Here is a 17,485-nt window from a genome sequence, read left to right as displayed (position 1 = left end):
ATTAGTATGTAATATGAAATTGCACACTGTAGACCTGTTTTAATTGGCTCGTAATCTGTATTTTCGACATTTTGGACAGCACGTGAAGGCAGCAGTGTTACCTCGGCGGGCGGCCTCTCCTCCTCGTGCCTGCAGCCGTCTTTCTATTGGTCGGTACACACACACACACACACACACACACACTCCACAGAGCCGGTGCGCGCTACTCCCGCCGCAGTGTGCATGTGCTTCAGAGTCTTCCCGATCCTACAGCACGCGCATACCTGCAGCCTCCTGTCGTACAGCGCACATTTAGACCGTTTGCACGTGAAATGTCACGCTGTCACATCATATTCTTATAATATGATGAGCTATTAAACTTGCCATACGGCACCCTATGATGCATCCTTTGAAATAATACGATAAATCTAACGCTTTAGGTTCACGACACATAAAGAGCCACCTGTCCGGGAATGTAGCGGACACCGTCCGCTCCTGGGCTCCTGGGCTCGCGAGGTAAGTTATGGATAGTTGTCAACACAACACTGCGGAATACACCGGGCATGCATTTTACCTCTTACACCTGCATAACTGATATTTATGCTATATGAGTAAAAGTGCATGAATTCAGGTGTCTGTTTTTTTTTGTGTGTGTGTGTGCATGTTCTCAATTGTCAATATATTATAATAATATAATAATGTTAATAATATAATATTTTCATCCCGCAAAAGAGCTGTATTTAATTGTTATTTTACCTTTTTGTACATAGATAACGTTTGTTTGTTTGTTTGTTTGTTTGTTTGTTTGTTTTTCACAACGCATATTTACACTGTAGTGTCTGTTTCCACTGCTCAGTGAGTAGCTTGTTGTATCTGCATGATTTGTGCGCAGTGATGTATTCATCCAGATCAACAGATACAGCAAACAGTGCACGAAAAGCATGTTGGAGTCTAAGAAACCTTTGAATACTGCTAAACTAACGAGAGTTCTTATCTAACCAGTGACATGTTAAAAATGAAGTTTTCAAATGAAGATTTTACAGGTTTTTTATTTGCACAGCTTCTATTTGCTTTAAATTCTCTCAATAGGACACACGGTTGATCACACACTTCCAGTACTCACTGGATAGATATAACACAAGAATAGAATCAATTTGGCATTGTTTTCCATCAGGCATGAGCGATATGACGAAAATATAATTTCGCAATTCCTGAAGCGTTTTTCTGTAAATGATATGAATCATATATGATATGTTTTATAATATGTAGTTTACAAAGATTTATAGTATGTGCAAAGATTTTGCTCTTTGCACATGATGCCTCACATTTCAGTCGCTTGCTGTTTTGCACAATACTTTACAATATCTCAGGTAACTGCTGCTATAATACTGTGTTCGTTCCAGTATTTCTGCACATGCAATATAGAACATACAGTATTTACACTGGTCTGGGCTGTTTTGTATATTGTCTTTTATTTTTTTTTTCTTTGTCCTGCACTTCTTGTCTTTTGTCTTGCACTGTTTGCACCAGGTTGCACAGTTGCACTTTACGTATCTAGGACTAACTTACTTAAGTCCTTAGCTCTGTCTTTGTTTTATGTAGCACCATGATCCTGGAGAAACGTTGTCTCATTTCACTGTGTACTGCAACAGCTATATATGGTTGAAATGACAATAAAAGCTTCTTGACTTGACTTGACTTGAGTAGTGATAAGAGCATAAATCAGAAAACATTCTTTATTTAACATCTATCTAAACTTTTTTTTAATTCAAAAACCTATTAATTTCTAAAAAAAAAAAAAAAAAGAAAGAAAGAAAAGAAATGAAAACACTTTACAACAACTGTATTAGAACCTGTTACTGTTTAGGTCAAAAGGATTTAGTGTACAAAGTTTTATTTATGTGCTATTAAAATGTTTTTTTTATTTAAACTTCAAAAACAAAAGATCAAGAATATAAAATCTGCTCAGAAAATATCCAACCTCAAGAAAAATGTACTGTGGCATGATTTATCACAAGATCTATAATATATCATATCACTCAGCCCTACTTTCAGTGTAATGTAAGGTTAACAAGCCTTAATGTTTCATGTAAGTGGTTCACTTCACAATGTGACTTAGAAGTAAAGATGCAGTTTTAAAAATCAGAATTTGATTAAGGGAGAAAAAGGAAATTAATATTAACATCTATGATATCTATCTGAGAAAACATAACATGATTATAGACTGTACATCTGACACTGTAAATGAAATATACATCACCAGGGGCATGAATGTGTGATTACAGAGAGAACAGATGCATAGTTCCTCAGCCCACAGTCCAAATGTCCTTCACATAAATTTCTGAGACTTAGGTTCCTGGCCCTTTATATACTCAGGAAAACAAATATACTACAAAGGTTAACAGGAGTAAGAAAGTATAAGAGACTGGACAGACACATCTGAAATTTTAACATTCCATGATAATGGAATTTTAAACTGTTGAATGATCTAATGTGATGCATTATAAATATAAAATATACACTTTAAACTGTATGTGCCTTGGTGTTTCAGTTGTACATCCTATCATATGATACTGCATCAATATTCCACAACTTGCTTGTTGGCTGTTTTTTTTGTTTGTTTTTTGCATACTGCGGTGAAGAATCTGTGCCTTCCTTCCAATTTCACTTGCATGAAACAATAGCAGCGATCCCTTCTGTACCTCCAGAGAGAGAGAGATACAGTAATGTGAGATGGTGTAAAGTTCTAGGGAGTGTAAGGGCAAATCAGACCAGGGTACAGAGCAAAATACTTGATAGTTGGAGAAGGAAAGTCAAAGGAGGCTAGCACCAGATAAAATGATATGTGCAGTGGAGGAAAGGGAAGGGGTTATGCAGAAGATGATGAGGTGAAAAGCATATTCGAGAGAGGAGTGGAATCTCAATGACAGGGTTGCTTGCTTGTCTGCTTCCAATATGAATGGAAGTTAACCTCTTGACAGACAGAGACATCTATTACTGTTAAACTGTCCTATCATCTTTCTCTCTTCCTTGCTACCTCGCTCACTCCGTTGCCAGGAGATGAATTAGATTAATTGTGTTCTAATTGCCTCTTTCTCTAGATAAGAAACTTCATTATTTCAGCCAAATGGCTCCATGTCCGAGACTCTTTTTATCGTTATCTCTCTTTCTCGCGTTCTCTGAATCTCTGCTTTTGCATACCACCTATTTCCTATTTTAAATTCTACAAAAGCTTAGTGTTGTATTATTAATGTGTATTTAAGATCCTCAAAGTTGGAGATTCATTTCTGCAGCATCTAAAATTGAAATTGAAATGCTTGTGTACATCTTACTAATTCGCCATCACTGACTATAAATTTATCATTTCATAGTTTCTTTTGTTGTATTTTAATAGTCTTCATATGTAATACTCCCTGGTGCAGATCAGTAGTTAAGAATGTTTTTTAGAATGTTTTCACCAAAGGCTATAAGCTGAAATGATCTTACTACAGAGAGACACATATTTGGCTGCTGTGTTCCTTGTTGCAGCTTTTTCTGTGTGTTTGTGTCTGTGTGTCTGTGTGTATGTGTGTGTGTGTGTGTGTGTGTGTGTGTGTGTGTATGTGTGTGTGTGTGTTAATGATAATGATAATAGCCCGCTGTGTAAACAGCTAGTGGCTTGTCAGATGTTCAATAATCTGAAAGCAAGGGATAAGACATCAAACCTCTTACCTGTGTTGATGTGTTCTTCAATGGGTGCTGTTGCAATCTGATGTCTTTTGTCTTTTTTATGTAAGAAAACCTACTGATTCGATGTTAAAGCTTGGCCTCGTTGGATTTACAGACATTTTTCTGAATGTTTTCTGGCAGAGTTTGAGTGCATGTGTTAAAATGGGCATTTGATTGATAAGATTCATTTTGTCTCCATGTTCACATTTAGCTGTAATTATCAGAGATGGCACCCGATAGCCAGTATTGGTATCAGGCCAATACCAGCAGAAAATCGTACATCAGTTACCAGAAAATAAATAATCAATTTGATTGGAAGACTGAAACTGGATTGGAAATAAATAAAAGTATATATACAGTATATATGTAGTAAATGTAAAAAAAAAGAAGCTTAAGAGTATTTGTATTGGGATAATTATTGTGCTATTCTATATGATTATGTTATACTTTACACAATACTTATCCTGTTTCTATGTTTACAGTTTACACTATATTTTGCAGTTTAATTATTTTCGTGAACTTTTTATGTATTTGTAGTGCTTCAGTTTAAAAATTATTTTGAAAGCTTCTATCATTTGAAAGTTTTTAAAGAAAACATATTTGTATTCATATAGGTATGAGTATTAATTAATATTGAGGTATAAGTATTGCTATTAGAACAGAAAAAGTGGTATTATACTATGTCTGATAATTATAGAACATTGTTGAGTGGTTGTTTTAGAAAAACACCATGTGGATTATGTCCTATTTGGTACCCAAGGACATTTTCCTTTGTATACAATGATTATCTGCAGGTCATCTGTCACTATCAGTATTGCTGATGTTCTGCTCAGTGTTTACTGTCTGTAATCCTCATGAGGTAAATAATGAAGATGTATCGTATAGTAATACAGTACAATGATTAGTTGCCTTTATTTCAGTGGCAGGAAAAGAAAAGCAGGTTTCTTTAGCATGCGCTTTTCTCACTGAATTTGTCTGTGCACAGACGTGCGTAATTGGGTTTTCTGTTTTTTTCACACTGTGGATGAAAAGGTCATGACTATTCCAAGCCACACTGCATGTAAGTTCATACTACACTCTCTGAATGTGACCGGAGAAAGCTTGAAATGACTAGAACACTTTCAAGGGTTCATGTCTCATCGAATTGTTATTTCTGTTCCAAAAATGGGCCATTACTGGCAAATCGGATCTTATCTGTGGGCTTCACTCAGACAGGAAAGTGTATGGATTTGAAAGTATTAATAACCATACTTTATTGACCGTCACTAGACATCACCAGTGGGATCAGCATTGTGGCATAGTGTGGAGGGAAGAAATCATATCACTATTCACTGTATAAGAAATAAATGGTGTCATTAATAGAAAAATGTTATGACTTAAGGGGACAATGTTTTGTCTGGTTTCATCCAGCACACCAAAAATAGCAGTCTCTCCCTTGAAAGTAAATTGAGTGCAATCAGCCATCTGCCATGCATTTGATCTGAGCCACACAATAAGCTTTCTAAATATGTCCAGAAATTTATTCTTTCTTAGCTGTGAAGAAAACCTCATATATAAAATCCATTCAGAGCTTTATAAAAGAAACACCACCTTGTCTATATGTCATATGGTTTGACAGTGAATGTAGACTTTAATAACTCATTAGGTTGATATAGTGTGCCATAACACGTACGACTACAGGGGCAATGCTACCAGAACACAATTTGTTGTGAAAGCAGTCATTTGAGTTTCACTGATGAAAGAAGAGCTCAGTAACAGGAGTCTAGCATACAGAGTTATCCTGTTGTGGTTGTTGTGATGTTTCTATAATTGGTGATGTTTATGGTGCTGTTTCTATAATTGGTTGTGGATAGATGTTGGTTTGATTCTTTATAGTTAGTACATATGATGAACTTTGAGACATTATTTAGTTGTATCAGTCATTAGGGCAAAGCACCTAATTAGAAATATGACATACTGGCCCGCCTGCCCTCATCAACACTGTGTTTTATGGTGTTGTTATTTTCTTGTACGAGGATGCAGAGTGGTATCACGTTTTATGGCGGAGAGTTTCAGCTGTAATGAAATATTGTGCCTACACGTCTGTGTGGGCTGCCATCTCTATCTCTCGTTCTCTCTTTCTGGGAGAGATTTATGAGTAGGAGGTGTATGGAGGAGCACAGGGCAGATGAGTTCAGCATAACACTGTACTTACTTTTTTTATATATTTACCTCTTACTCTTTATTATTCTATCGTTCTGTTGCCCCTGAATGCATCTGACTGCAAGAATTACCAGTGTTTCATCTATAATTTGAAAACACGACACATTTTGTTGTATCATAATGAATGTACATCTGTTTCTTAATTAAAATATCATTACATTCAGGAGAAGAATCAAGCTTTCTTTTTTATCATGCTCTTTTGCAGTCAGTGGATATTAATTGTGAAGAATGTGTGTGTGAAGAAAACGATTAAGAATTCTAAGAAACCTTTAATGAGACTGTGTCTTTCAGGAAGCTGAGGTCCCAGTGCTACTTTTTAATTTACATGTGTCTAAAGACTGCGTTAGACATGTCTGTAGCTCCTTCACCATCTGGTTAAGTGAACAAAATAGACATTGTAAAACACAGCATGTCAGAATGATCAGCTTTCTCAGGCAGTTTGAGAGGAGGGAGGTCATTCTTTTATGAGGAGGCAAGCTCACAGTGCATCAAAAAGCCATAATTCTCTTAACATCTCATTAAAGTGGATATCGTTTTAAAAAAAACGGGAAGGGAATAAAGGGAAAATTTCACTTGTGATTTGAGTATAAAACATTCAGTTTGCTCTTAGTAGGTTTTTTGTGTGCACTGTTAAAGACTCTTTACTGCCCTGACACAACAGCACAGAAACAGAGACTGCATCTCAGGCAATTGCATTGTATCTTTAAAATGAAGTCAGTGTAATATAAAACACAACACACCACATATGCCCCTGTACTACATATGTCAGAGAGATAATTAGTCTTTTTCTAGAGGCTTTAGTCATCTGTGTCATCGAGTCTTGGACTTGAACATGACTGCTTGAAGTGAAATAAATGATGTGACTCATTCTGTAAGTGGTTATGGTGAGATTTGCAGTGAAACATTTGTACTAGGAATGGAAAAGAAGAGGTATTTAAAATTGGTATCTAAAATAAGACTCTCCTACACTACAGGCCAAAGATTTGGAAGTAACACTAACTTTAAAAAAGAAAAGAAAAATATGAGATTAAATCTTACAAAATCTTTAAAAAATAGCCCGAGCTTTCGATTTGTGAAGTTTTGTCAGGTGTGTTACTTGTGTATCCTAACATCTTTTTGCTAAATCCATTCCTACCCTACAGCATATTCTATTGATGAGAAATTCAGAAATGTTGTGAGCTAAACACTTGATTTCACCTTGATTAGATGTCAGTCAACATGTGCTGTGTTGGTTGTTAGAAGTCTAACTGTAAAGCATGTTTTAAAACTTTTTAAATAATTGCAGTTTGCTTTTGGCATTTAGTGTACATTTGGCCTAAAGTGTACCTACACACCTTGGGACTTCATTAAGAAGTCCATGTTAGCAGAAACAGCACCTGGGCCTCTCACACACACCTACACACACACACGCACACACACACACACACACACACACACACACAAGCAGCCTTATCAACAAGACCACAATCGACAAAACATTGCTGTCGCTGTATATCCAGTTTCCATTTGCTGGTAAAAGGCTTGGCTGTGTCAGAATTAATAAAGAATTTAGAGCCTTTAGCAGTGCATGTCTAAGTTTAGATACTAAGCAATTATATACTTATGCCCAGTCAAAGAGTTTAGTAGCTTGACACACATAAAGAAGGTAGAAACCAGATCATATGAATAATGTAGGACTTACAAAGTAATTGAGAACAATGTTCAAAGTAAGATCCATTATAATGCCCTAAGTAAGGTCACTGACCGCTCTCCCAAAGCTGTTTATTTATTTTACATAATTTTATGCTGGGGTTACATTTAACCTAACCTAACATTTAAGTTTATAATAGTGTGTTTATAATAGCATCTCTTATTTTATGCTATTTAATGTGACCATTATACTGTAAGTATACTTACATATTCTGTGCTGTATTTAGCATATTCCTAAAGAGCAAATTTATGCATCACATGAACAATTGTGATGAAGTAGACGGAAGGCTGCTGAATCCATTAGTGGATTCATTAGGAAACACAGAGTAGCAAACAGTCCAAAGCAAAACTCATTCAAAGATGCAAACAAGGCCAAAAACACAATCCAACAGAGCAAAACTGATAAACAGGAAATGATCAGAACACAGAGAAACATGGGCATAGAAGACAATGGAACAGCTTGATATGGTAGACAAGCTAAAAGTACTTTGCGTAATTGCGTAATTGTTCTACCAGAAGTTCATGTGTGGCATGGAAGTGGTCAAAATTCCATACTCTGGAGGTCAACTTAGTCCCATGGTTAGATACGATGTTCTTAGGGAGGCCATAGTCTCAGAACACATGGTTGAAGAGGGCCTTTGGCTTGAGGAACTATGGACCCACTAAATAGTTAATTGACCAAGTTTTGTGGGGACGTACTGCTTGGTGGGTGGACACTCTAATGGTGGAGCCTTAGTCAGTTGGGCCTCTAAGATTTTTTCTATTAAATCCCAGCATTTTGTCATGATAATCGCCGAAGATTGTAAAATGGGTTCTGGGGTACGCAGAAGGTGCATGGTGCCATCACAGCAAGAGAGAGCGTCCGCATTACTGTTTTTAAAACCTGGTGACTGTGAATTTAAATAAATAAAAATAAGGACCACTTTTTGATACATTCCAGGTTAGGGTGTATAGTGATTACTTGGAAAGGGCATGTGGCGTCCTAATGCCAGTGTCGCCATTCCACAAAGGCTTCCTGGATGGCTAGTAGCTCTCTGTCTCCTCACATCATAATTAGCTTATGCACTGGTTAGTTTCTGAGAATAAAAGGCACAAGGAAACAGTGTGCTGGGGCTTCCATTCCTTTGAGAGATGCTAGCTCCTATCGTAAGGGGGGCCACTAACATACTGTAATTGCCTGTAGACGTTAGCAAACCTGAGAAACCTTTGCAGTTCCTTGACCGTGGTCAGAGGAGCTCAGTTCGTGACAGCCCACACATTGTCCATATTCATCTCGACTTTTAGGTTGTTGATGATTTATCCAAGGAAGAAGATTGTGATTTTGTGAAATTTACACTTCTCTGCCTTGAGAGATGGTGCTATTTGAGTTAGATTAAAACGTGCTGGGTCACATGAAGTTTGAAAGTTTTGGAATTGATCAAGATATCATCTATGTAGACAGTCACACAGTTTTTAAGCAGTAATTCTCAGGTAAGCGGTACATGGCACAGTGGGGATATGAAATCCGTCAACCAGTAGATTTATGGGTGAGCCAGGGTCCACTAGGGCTGAGACAGAACAAACCCAGATAGAAAAGCACACACAGACCAGTAGTAGCAAGCATTGGCTATGATTCTCTGGGCATGAGGCGCATCTGTGTCCCGCTTGGCCACAGTAGAAACACAGCTGTCTCAGAAGGTGGTGCTGTTGGGACCTTGTTCTTCTCAACTGCATAGTTTCCGGAGCCCCGGCCCCTGCTTGGTACGTCTTGGTTCCCAGACAGTCTCAGGGTTTTGGTTGCGCAGTAGATTGTCTAAACGGACCACCTGGGTGATGTATTGAGACAGTGACTGCGCCTCATCCTTGAACGCTATCTCAGGCTAAAGGCTAGGGTTCAGTCCTTCACTGAAAACCGCCTGTAGGGCCATTTTATTCCACCCTCTTTGGCAAGGATGTGGAACTTCACGGTGTAATTGGTGGATGCCTTGTTTGCAACAACTGTACGGAAATGTCCGTCCCTCTGGCAGGGTATTCAAATACCACTTTGAGCGACTGAGAAAAATTGGTGAAAGAGGTTTGCACTTGGGTATCATTGTCCCATACTGCAGTGGCCCAGTCCAAGACTTTCCTGCTGAGCAGGGTGATCAGAAATGTACACTTGGTGGCCTCAACCCAGTATGTCTCAGGCTGATGGGTGAAGAATATGTTGCACTGCTGATAAAACCCACGACACCTGTTGGAGGAGTCATCAACTTTTCCATCTGTGTAGGGTCTGCTCTGTAGGGAGGGTCAGTCTAAGATATCTGGGTGAGGTGGACATTGGTGGCCTGCAACACTGTCATATGTCCTTTGTAGGGCACAAGGAGCTCACTATAATGGTTGAAAATGGCCTGCAGCTGCAATAAATTTGCTGGATTGGCTGGTGACATTGGCAGTATTCTGTGGACATATGTAAGTAGACAGAAAGGCAGCGGAATCTATTAGGGTTTTTATTAGGATACACAAAGTGGCAAACAATCCAAAGCAGAAAGAAATATCTAACATAGGAAAACAGGCAATTTCCAAAAACCAAAGATAATCAGTCCACGGTGCGAAGCCAAAATCACAATCCAAAAGAGCAAACAGAAAAACAGATGCAAAGATGATGGAACAGCTTGGTATGATAGGCAAACTAACAGTACCTCACATAATGACAATGTATAAGCTGTGTTAATTGTACATTATACCGGCAGTGCAAGTGTGACTCGGAAGTGGTCAAAACTCAGGCGATGGCTCCCTCTGGCAGGTAGGGGAGAATTGTGGATGGATCCATTAGAATTTAGAAACAGAACAACAGTGATATTGTGGCTAAGTGATATTTTAGTTACATTTTTCACCAAGTAACAAATAGCTCTCTCTCTCTCTCTCTCTCTCTCTCTCGTAACTTGGTGAAAAATGTAACTAAAATGTCTAGCTCAGTATTTTATTATATATATACACACATTACATTTACACCATTTAGAAGATGCCCTTATCGACAGCGACTTACATTTTATCTCAGTTTTATACAACTGAAGGTTAAGGGCCTTGCTCAAGGGCCCCAGCAGTGGCAGCTCGGTGGACGTAGGAATCAAACTCACAACCTTCCGATTGGTAGTCCAACACCTTAACCACTAGGCTACCACATCCCACATATATAGTGTGTGTGTGTGTGTGTCTGTATATAAGTATAAGTATATATATATATATATATATATATATATATATATATATATATATATATATATATATATATATATATATATATATATATATATATATACTTTTTCTATGTACACAAAAAGCCTATTTCTCTCAAATATTGTTCACAAATCTGACTAAATCTGTGTTAGTGAGCACTTCTCCTTTGCTAAGATAATCCATCCACCTCACAGGTGTGGCATATTAAGATGCTGATTAGACAGCATGATTATTGCCCAGGTGTGCCTTAGGCTGGCCACAATAAAAGACCACTCTAAAATGTGCAGTTTTACTGTATTGGGGGTCTGGGGGGTCAGAAAACTATAGAGTTGAACAGGTTGTTGATTTTGGCCTGTGGAATATTGGTCCACTCCTCTTTAATGGCTGTGCGAAGTTGATGGATCTTGTCAAGGTAACTCTGTGCATTCAAAATGCCATCAATAAAATGCACCTGTTTTCATTGTCCATAACATACGCCTGCCCATACTATAACCTTACCACCACCCATGGGCCACTCGATCCACAACGCTGACATCCGCGAACCGCTCACCCACATGACGCCATACATGCTGTCTGCCATCTGCCCTGTACAGTGAAAACTGGGATTCATCCGTGAAGTGACTTCTCCAAAGTGCCAGAAGCCATCGAATGTGAACATTTGCCCAATGAATTTGTTTACGATGACGAACTGCAGTCAGGTCGAGACCCCGATGAGGACGATGAGCATGCAGATGACAGTTTGTGCAGAAATTCTTTGGTTATGCAAACCGATTGTTGCAGACGCTATCCGGGTGGCTGGTCTCAAACGATCTTGGAGGTGAAGATGCTGGATGTGGAGGTCCTGGGCTAGTGTTATTAAAGGTGGTCTGCGGTTGTGAGGCCAGTTGGATGTACTGCTAAATTATCTGAAACGCCTTTGTAGACGGCTTATGGTAGAGAAATGAACATACAATTCACGGGCAACAGCTCTGGTGGACATTCCTGCGGTCAGCAGGAATATTGCATGCTCCATTAAAACTTGCGACATCCGTGGCATTGTGCTTTGTGATAAAAACTGCACATTTTGGAGTGGCCTTTTATTGTGGCCAGCCTAAGGCACACCTGTGCAATAATCATGCTGTCTAATCAGCATCTTGATATGCCACACCTGTGAGGTGGATGGATTATGGCAAAGGAGAAGTGCTCACTAACACAGATTTAGACAGATTTGTGAACAATATTTGAGAAAAATAGGCCTTTTGTGTACATAGAAAAAGTCTTAGATCTTTGAGTCTTATATCTATATATACACTGAACAAAATTATAAACGCAATATCTATATCTATATATATATATCTATATATATATCTATATCTATATATATCTATCTATCTATCTATCTATCTATCTATATATATATATATATATATATATATATATATATATATATATATATATATATATATATATACATAGTCACCTTTTATATGTACTAATTTGAGACGGGGGTGGGGGTAATCGGAGGAAGCTAAGATTGGATTCTCTCATAGTCACAGACTTTAAGCCATCAGAAAATCAATGCCTGCTTGTCTCTCATTTGTAAGCACCGTGTGGAATAAAAGTGGCAGTGATTTATACCTTAAACTTTTCACAGGAAACAGAGCTTGAGGCTATAGCCACAAATTAGACAATGTGTAAACAGTTTTCTAATATGCTTCGAGCGTAATCTTGCGAACTCACTTATGGGATTAATTCTGTTATTCTTATCCCTCAGAAAGAACCTCTCTAACTTCACCTCTCTGTCTCTGAGTGTTTACTTTTACTTCACTGATGTAAATACACAGACCTACATTACTACAAGCCTGGGTGTTTTATCAGTTGAGGTCTGTAGTAGGTCCTGCCCCTAAGCTATGATTTGTCTAACATTTAAACACCCACTGCAATTAACCTTGCAATTTCAACACTTAACCACTCTCCCTTTGGCAAATCATTGGCTTGTGTTGTATTGCAAATTGTATCTTTATCCAGATGGTCTGGAGTAGGTTGGCTGGCTCGATTTGGGTCTGACCTACACTGTGGCTCTGACGATAATGCTGCTTTATCACAACAGAACAGATTAAGGAAGGGGAAGAGAGTATGGCCTTTGGGAGCTCTGTGCCATCAGTCTGAGTGAGAAAACCACAGAAGCATTTTTACTCCTGGAGCTACATGTTTACCTGTAAAATGAGATTGCCATCACATCATTTTCAGGATGTCTCTAACCACCAGCCCCCTTTCTCCCCCCAGCTTTCCTTCATATTGTCCTGTTTTGAGACCAAGAATCACAAAGCCAATTCCGCTGTCAGAATGCATCAATAATGGAGATGTCTACACTTAACCCATCAAATGTGCTTTGTCACTGGCCTCATCATAATAGAAGTGAGAAAACAAAACACCAGGCCCATTTTCTTGTCAGTTATTGTCTCTGCATCCTCATCTCTGACACAGCAAACATCAGGCAGTCCACTCACGCTCTCAGCCAGCTTAAAAATCTGCACTGCAAGCTGGGAGAGAGGAGAGGATCAACTGGTGATGAGAAGAAAGGAGCCAGAGAGGCAGAGAAACAGGAAAGGATACAGGGAGAATGGGAATAAGGAACCAAGTGAGAGACAGATGAGGATGGGGTAAAGAGGGGGATAAGAGGCAAAACAAGAGATTGAAAAACCATATCTCTCAGCAAGCACATTTTTTTCCCTCACATTTTCTCTATACAACTATATTATTTCTCCATTATTCAGCCCACTTGTACTGCATTATTATTGACTTATTTGCTCTGTCCTGCTGCATCTGAAGAAAGGAATACTTTATATTTATTGTTCTGAGGCTACCAGAGTTAAACTGTTTTTAATCCTTTTTACCCATGCAATGATACTTTGGTAATATGATACAAACAATAAAAGCAGAACACATTAGCAACATTCAGCCACATCTGGCCTGGTGTTAAGATCACCCCCTAGCCCTGTTGCTATGGCAACGATAATAGGAGTGAATAGTAGGCTATCAGTCTAAGAAAATGTTTATTTGGTTCATGCATATATAAGTACAAAACATTAGTTTGGAGCATTGGCAAGTGACTCTTTGTGGTTCATAGGATGTCATTTTGCAGACTCTTTAAATGAAATAACAATAATGACACAAGATGCTGAATCCTTTAGCAACTTTGTGTTATTGGCGCAACTGAGACATTTTATTCACACATTGGATGTTCGGTTCACCTACTGTCTCATATTTACTACTATTCATGAACAGATAAAGCATTTTAAAGTGCATAACAGATTGTGCTTAGTTGTTAATAATGTAATTTGTGTGTGATGTTTTAATAAAAATATATTTGTTATAGATATAGAATATATCTACAAAATATATAATATAGATTTTTTCAAAATAAAAATATATATGTAAATCTATGTACATTTGTGAGAACCACCATATATAAATTTTATTATATACATTTAAACAGTTGTCTAAAATGAAGGTATATTTTTTAAAACTTGTACTTGATTTTATAGCTTATCTTATGTAGGCCTGTGTCACATATGAGCTTTAAATCATATAACTATTACTGTTTGTACTTTTAGTGTTGCACAGGAGTCTTCTGCTTTTGGTACTATTATTAGTCAAAGAAATAAAAATGTGTTGTTCCAAATGTTGAGCTTTTATATATGATGCTATTATATTGTATACGATGAAGGTGCATTAATATTCATGTTAATACAGCTTTTTATATAGCTTTTTAACAGTCTGGGTCTGTGACATTACATATATATTACATTTATGCAATGCGATGCTTCAATATTCCAAAGCATGTCACATTCTATTTACATATTTCATATTTTTGCATCATTTAGCTTGTCTCTGCAGTTAAAGGCAGCATGGGATGAAAGTTTGGCAATAAATTTGGCAACCTTTCCCCATAAGCTGCAACATCTGATACTCATTATTCTGTAGGTGTGTAGCAGTTTGAATGGCAGCGCCATGTGTAGCAGATGGGGAATTGTCAGTGTAGCACTGCAAGACATGAACACTATATCATCTCTATAGAAAAGTAGAAAAATACCAAAATTTATGGATACCTCAGCAATTATGTGCATTCAGAGCAATTCAGTAATACAGTAATGAGGCTGTGTCTGTTTTTGTAAGGCTACACTTGTGCACACTAACATCAGCACAAATCTTTCTTTGATAACCAAGGGAGAATAATAGAGAAAAACCCAGAGAGAATAGATTGCTAGTGTGAAGATTATATCCTGACACAGCAGCAGTTCTTTTACAGACAGGAAACAAAACTGCTAATCAGACTTCTCACTCTAAAGTACAAGAATTACATTAATTAGGGATTTTTTTTCTCAGCTCATCCTTCATGATCAGGGTTAACTGCATAGCTGCTCATTGTCAGCATGTGATGTGGTTCATCTGCCTAAATCTCTTGTGTTTTATTATTCTAGAACTCCCTTCCCTTCCTTGTTGACTGCATGGCGCTCTGGCAACGAGATCCCATTATGCTGTTGGCCAGCCATCATGGTCCTGCCTGAGGGGCGACAGGACTTGTCAAAGTGCATGAGGTCAGCACCCAGACAAGATGGGGACAGAGAGTTACACTCAGCAGCTCCAGCTGGAGACAAGTGATGGGGCTGGTACGATGGGTAGCATCACCAGGGTGGAAGGGCCAATAGGAGAAAGTGTTGACACTGGGTGGCACATGCCATATCCTGTCGGTTTCCAGGTGTCACTTACCTGCTTTCTCTTACTGGAGCTGGTGCTGGGCTTTAGCAGTAACCTGACAGTGCTAGTGCTTTACTGCTCCCAGTCCAGCCTGGTCGATTCTGTGAGTAACATGGTAACGGTCAACCTACATGTCCTAGACATTGTTGTGTGTGTGCTCTGTGTGCCATTAACAATTGTTGTTGTGCTGCTGCCGACGGGTCGCAACCTGGAACTTATCTGCTGCTTCCATGAAGCTTGTGTCACATTTGCAAGCATCTCCACAGCCATTAATGTACTAGTCATCAGTTTGGATCGCTATGACATCTCTGTGCGGCCTGCTAACCGGTTCCTCACTCCACGATGGGCAGCGCTCCTGTTGGCTGCTGTATGGGCCGTGTCTCTTGCAGTTTTCTTTATCCCATTCATAGAGGTGGACTTTTTCTCATCAGAGCCAGAGAATGGGTTGGCGAGCAGCACCTTGGCACCAGTTTGGCGTAACAGGACACTACTTTGTGTGGGAGGACAAGGTTATTACTCAGCCCTCGGAATGTACTACCACATCATACTGCAGGTGCCCATTTTCTTTGTAACAGTAGTGGTCATGCTCTTTACTTATTCAAGAATTCTTCGAGCACTCAACATTCGTATTGGATCGCATATGAGGAGAAGTCAGCGTCGTAGCGGAACAACCTGTAGAGTGCGAAAGAGGAGACAGAAAAAAAAGGGGGGCTCAGCAGATATTGAGGGAGGAGCCCAAGCAACTAACCAGACCAAGCAACTGACACATCCTCCGCTTATCTCCTCTCCAGTTCCAACCCCAACAGCAACCTCACCTCCACCTCTGTCCTCCACCCCACTGGTTAGTGCCAGCACTGTGACACCACCTGCTCCAGCCGTAGGTGTTCAGGCTTCGGTTTCAGCTATCATTGCTCTTCGCAGAGCAGTAAGGCGGCACAGAGATAGGCGAGAGCGTCAGCGACGGGTCTTTAGGATGTCCCTCATTATTATATGCAGCTTCTTAGGCTGTTGGGCACCTATATCTGTGGCAAACATTCTCATCCTGTCTCTAGGTCCCAGTGATGCTCTTGTTCGAGTGCGGCTGTGGTTTTTGGCCATGGCCTATGGCACCACCATATCTCATCCAATGCTGTATGCCTTCACAAGGCAGAAGCTCCGCCGGGCTCTCAGGGCCAAAGTAAAGAAGAGGGTGGTGTCCTTGCTACAAGTGGACCCTTCCCCAGGTGGAACTGTCATCCACAATTCCTGGGTAGAGCCAAGACAGGGACGTAAGTTTCGTTTAGAAGGCAGTGATGCTACAGATCGGTGTCTAACAGAACCACTTTAAAATCAAGCATCAAGAACATTGGTTCGTATATTCGTCCAGTAATGACAGAACATCAAGAAAAGAAATTGTGTTGTGACCTTATTAGGCAGAGTTTAAAGTGGGCTGCCCCTATTAAATAAAGAGGTCACAATGAACACAATCAGTGGACTAATAATCAGTGGGTTCTTTGCAAGTTTGTGCAGATTTACAGTGTTAACAATGTTCACGTATTTATCATTTTGCTCATATTGAAAGCATTATTTTAAATGTCAAACTTTTAACAATAAGCTGGAATATTACTGAAAGATCTATTTTACACTTGATTTAATTTGTAGTATACCTTTTTATTGCAAACACCAGTACCTATTTATTTATTTGTTTGTTTGTTTGTTTGTTTGTTTATGTAATATACTGTAATATACAAACTGAAATTGTGCAATATGAATTTTATTTATTTAGGCATAACTGTGCATATCATAAGATATTTTACAGAATTGTATAATAGTCAGTAATAAGCTAATCTGCAATATTTGCAACTTGCAGTCAAATGGAGAATGGCACAGGTGTGCCAATTAAGCAGCTTATTTGTTCGTTAACTAGCATTCTTATTAGAGATAAGGCACAGAAACCACCTCTGGGCCTCCTTAGCAACTGTTGTTTATG

At 38.8% G+C, this 17,485-nt stretch overlaps 1 protein-coding gene across 1 annotated transcript; it reads left to right on the top strand.

Moving 5' to 3' along the window:
* The first annotated feature begins 27 nt into the window (after positions 1–27).
* LOC132843952 (G-protein coupled receptor 22-like) lies at positions 28–17,027 on the top strand. Its single transcript, XM_060867095.1, has 2 exons — positions 28–495; positions 15,240–17,027. The coding sequence occupies exon 2, from the start codon at positions 15,374–15,376 to the stop codon at positions 16,841–16,843; it is 1,470 nt and encodes a 489-aa protein (XP_060723078.1). The 5' UTR covers positions 28–495; positions 15,240–15,373; the 3' UTR covers positions 16,844–17,027.
* Positions 17,028–17,485: the final 458 nt, after the last annotated feature.

The sequence above is a fragment of the Tachysurus vachellii genome, chromosome 4 (genome assembly GCF_030014155.1).
Source record: "Tachysurus vachellii isolate PV-2020 chromosome 4, HZAU_Pvac_v1, whole genome shotgun sequence".
NCBI lineage: Eukaryota > Metazoa > Chordata > Actinopteri > Siluriformes > Bagridae > Tachysurus > Tachysurus vachellii.
This window is presented reverse-complemented; position numbering and strand designations above follow the sequence as displayed.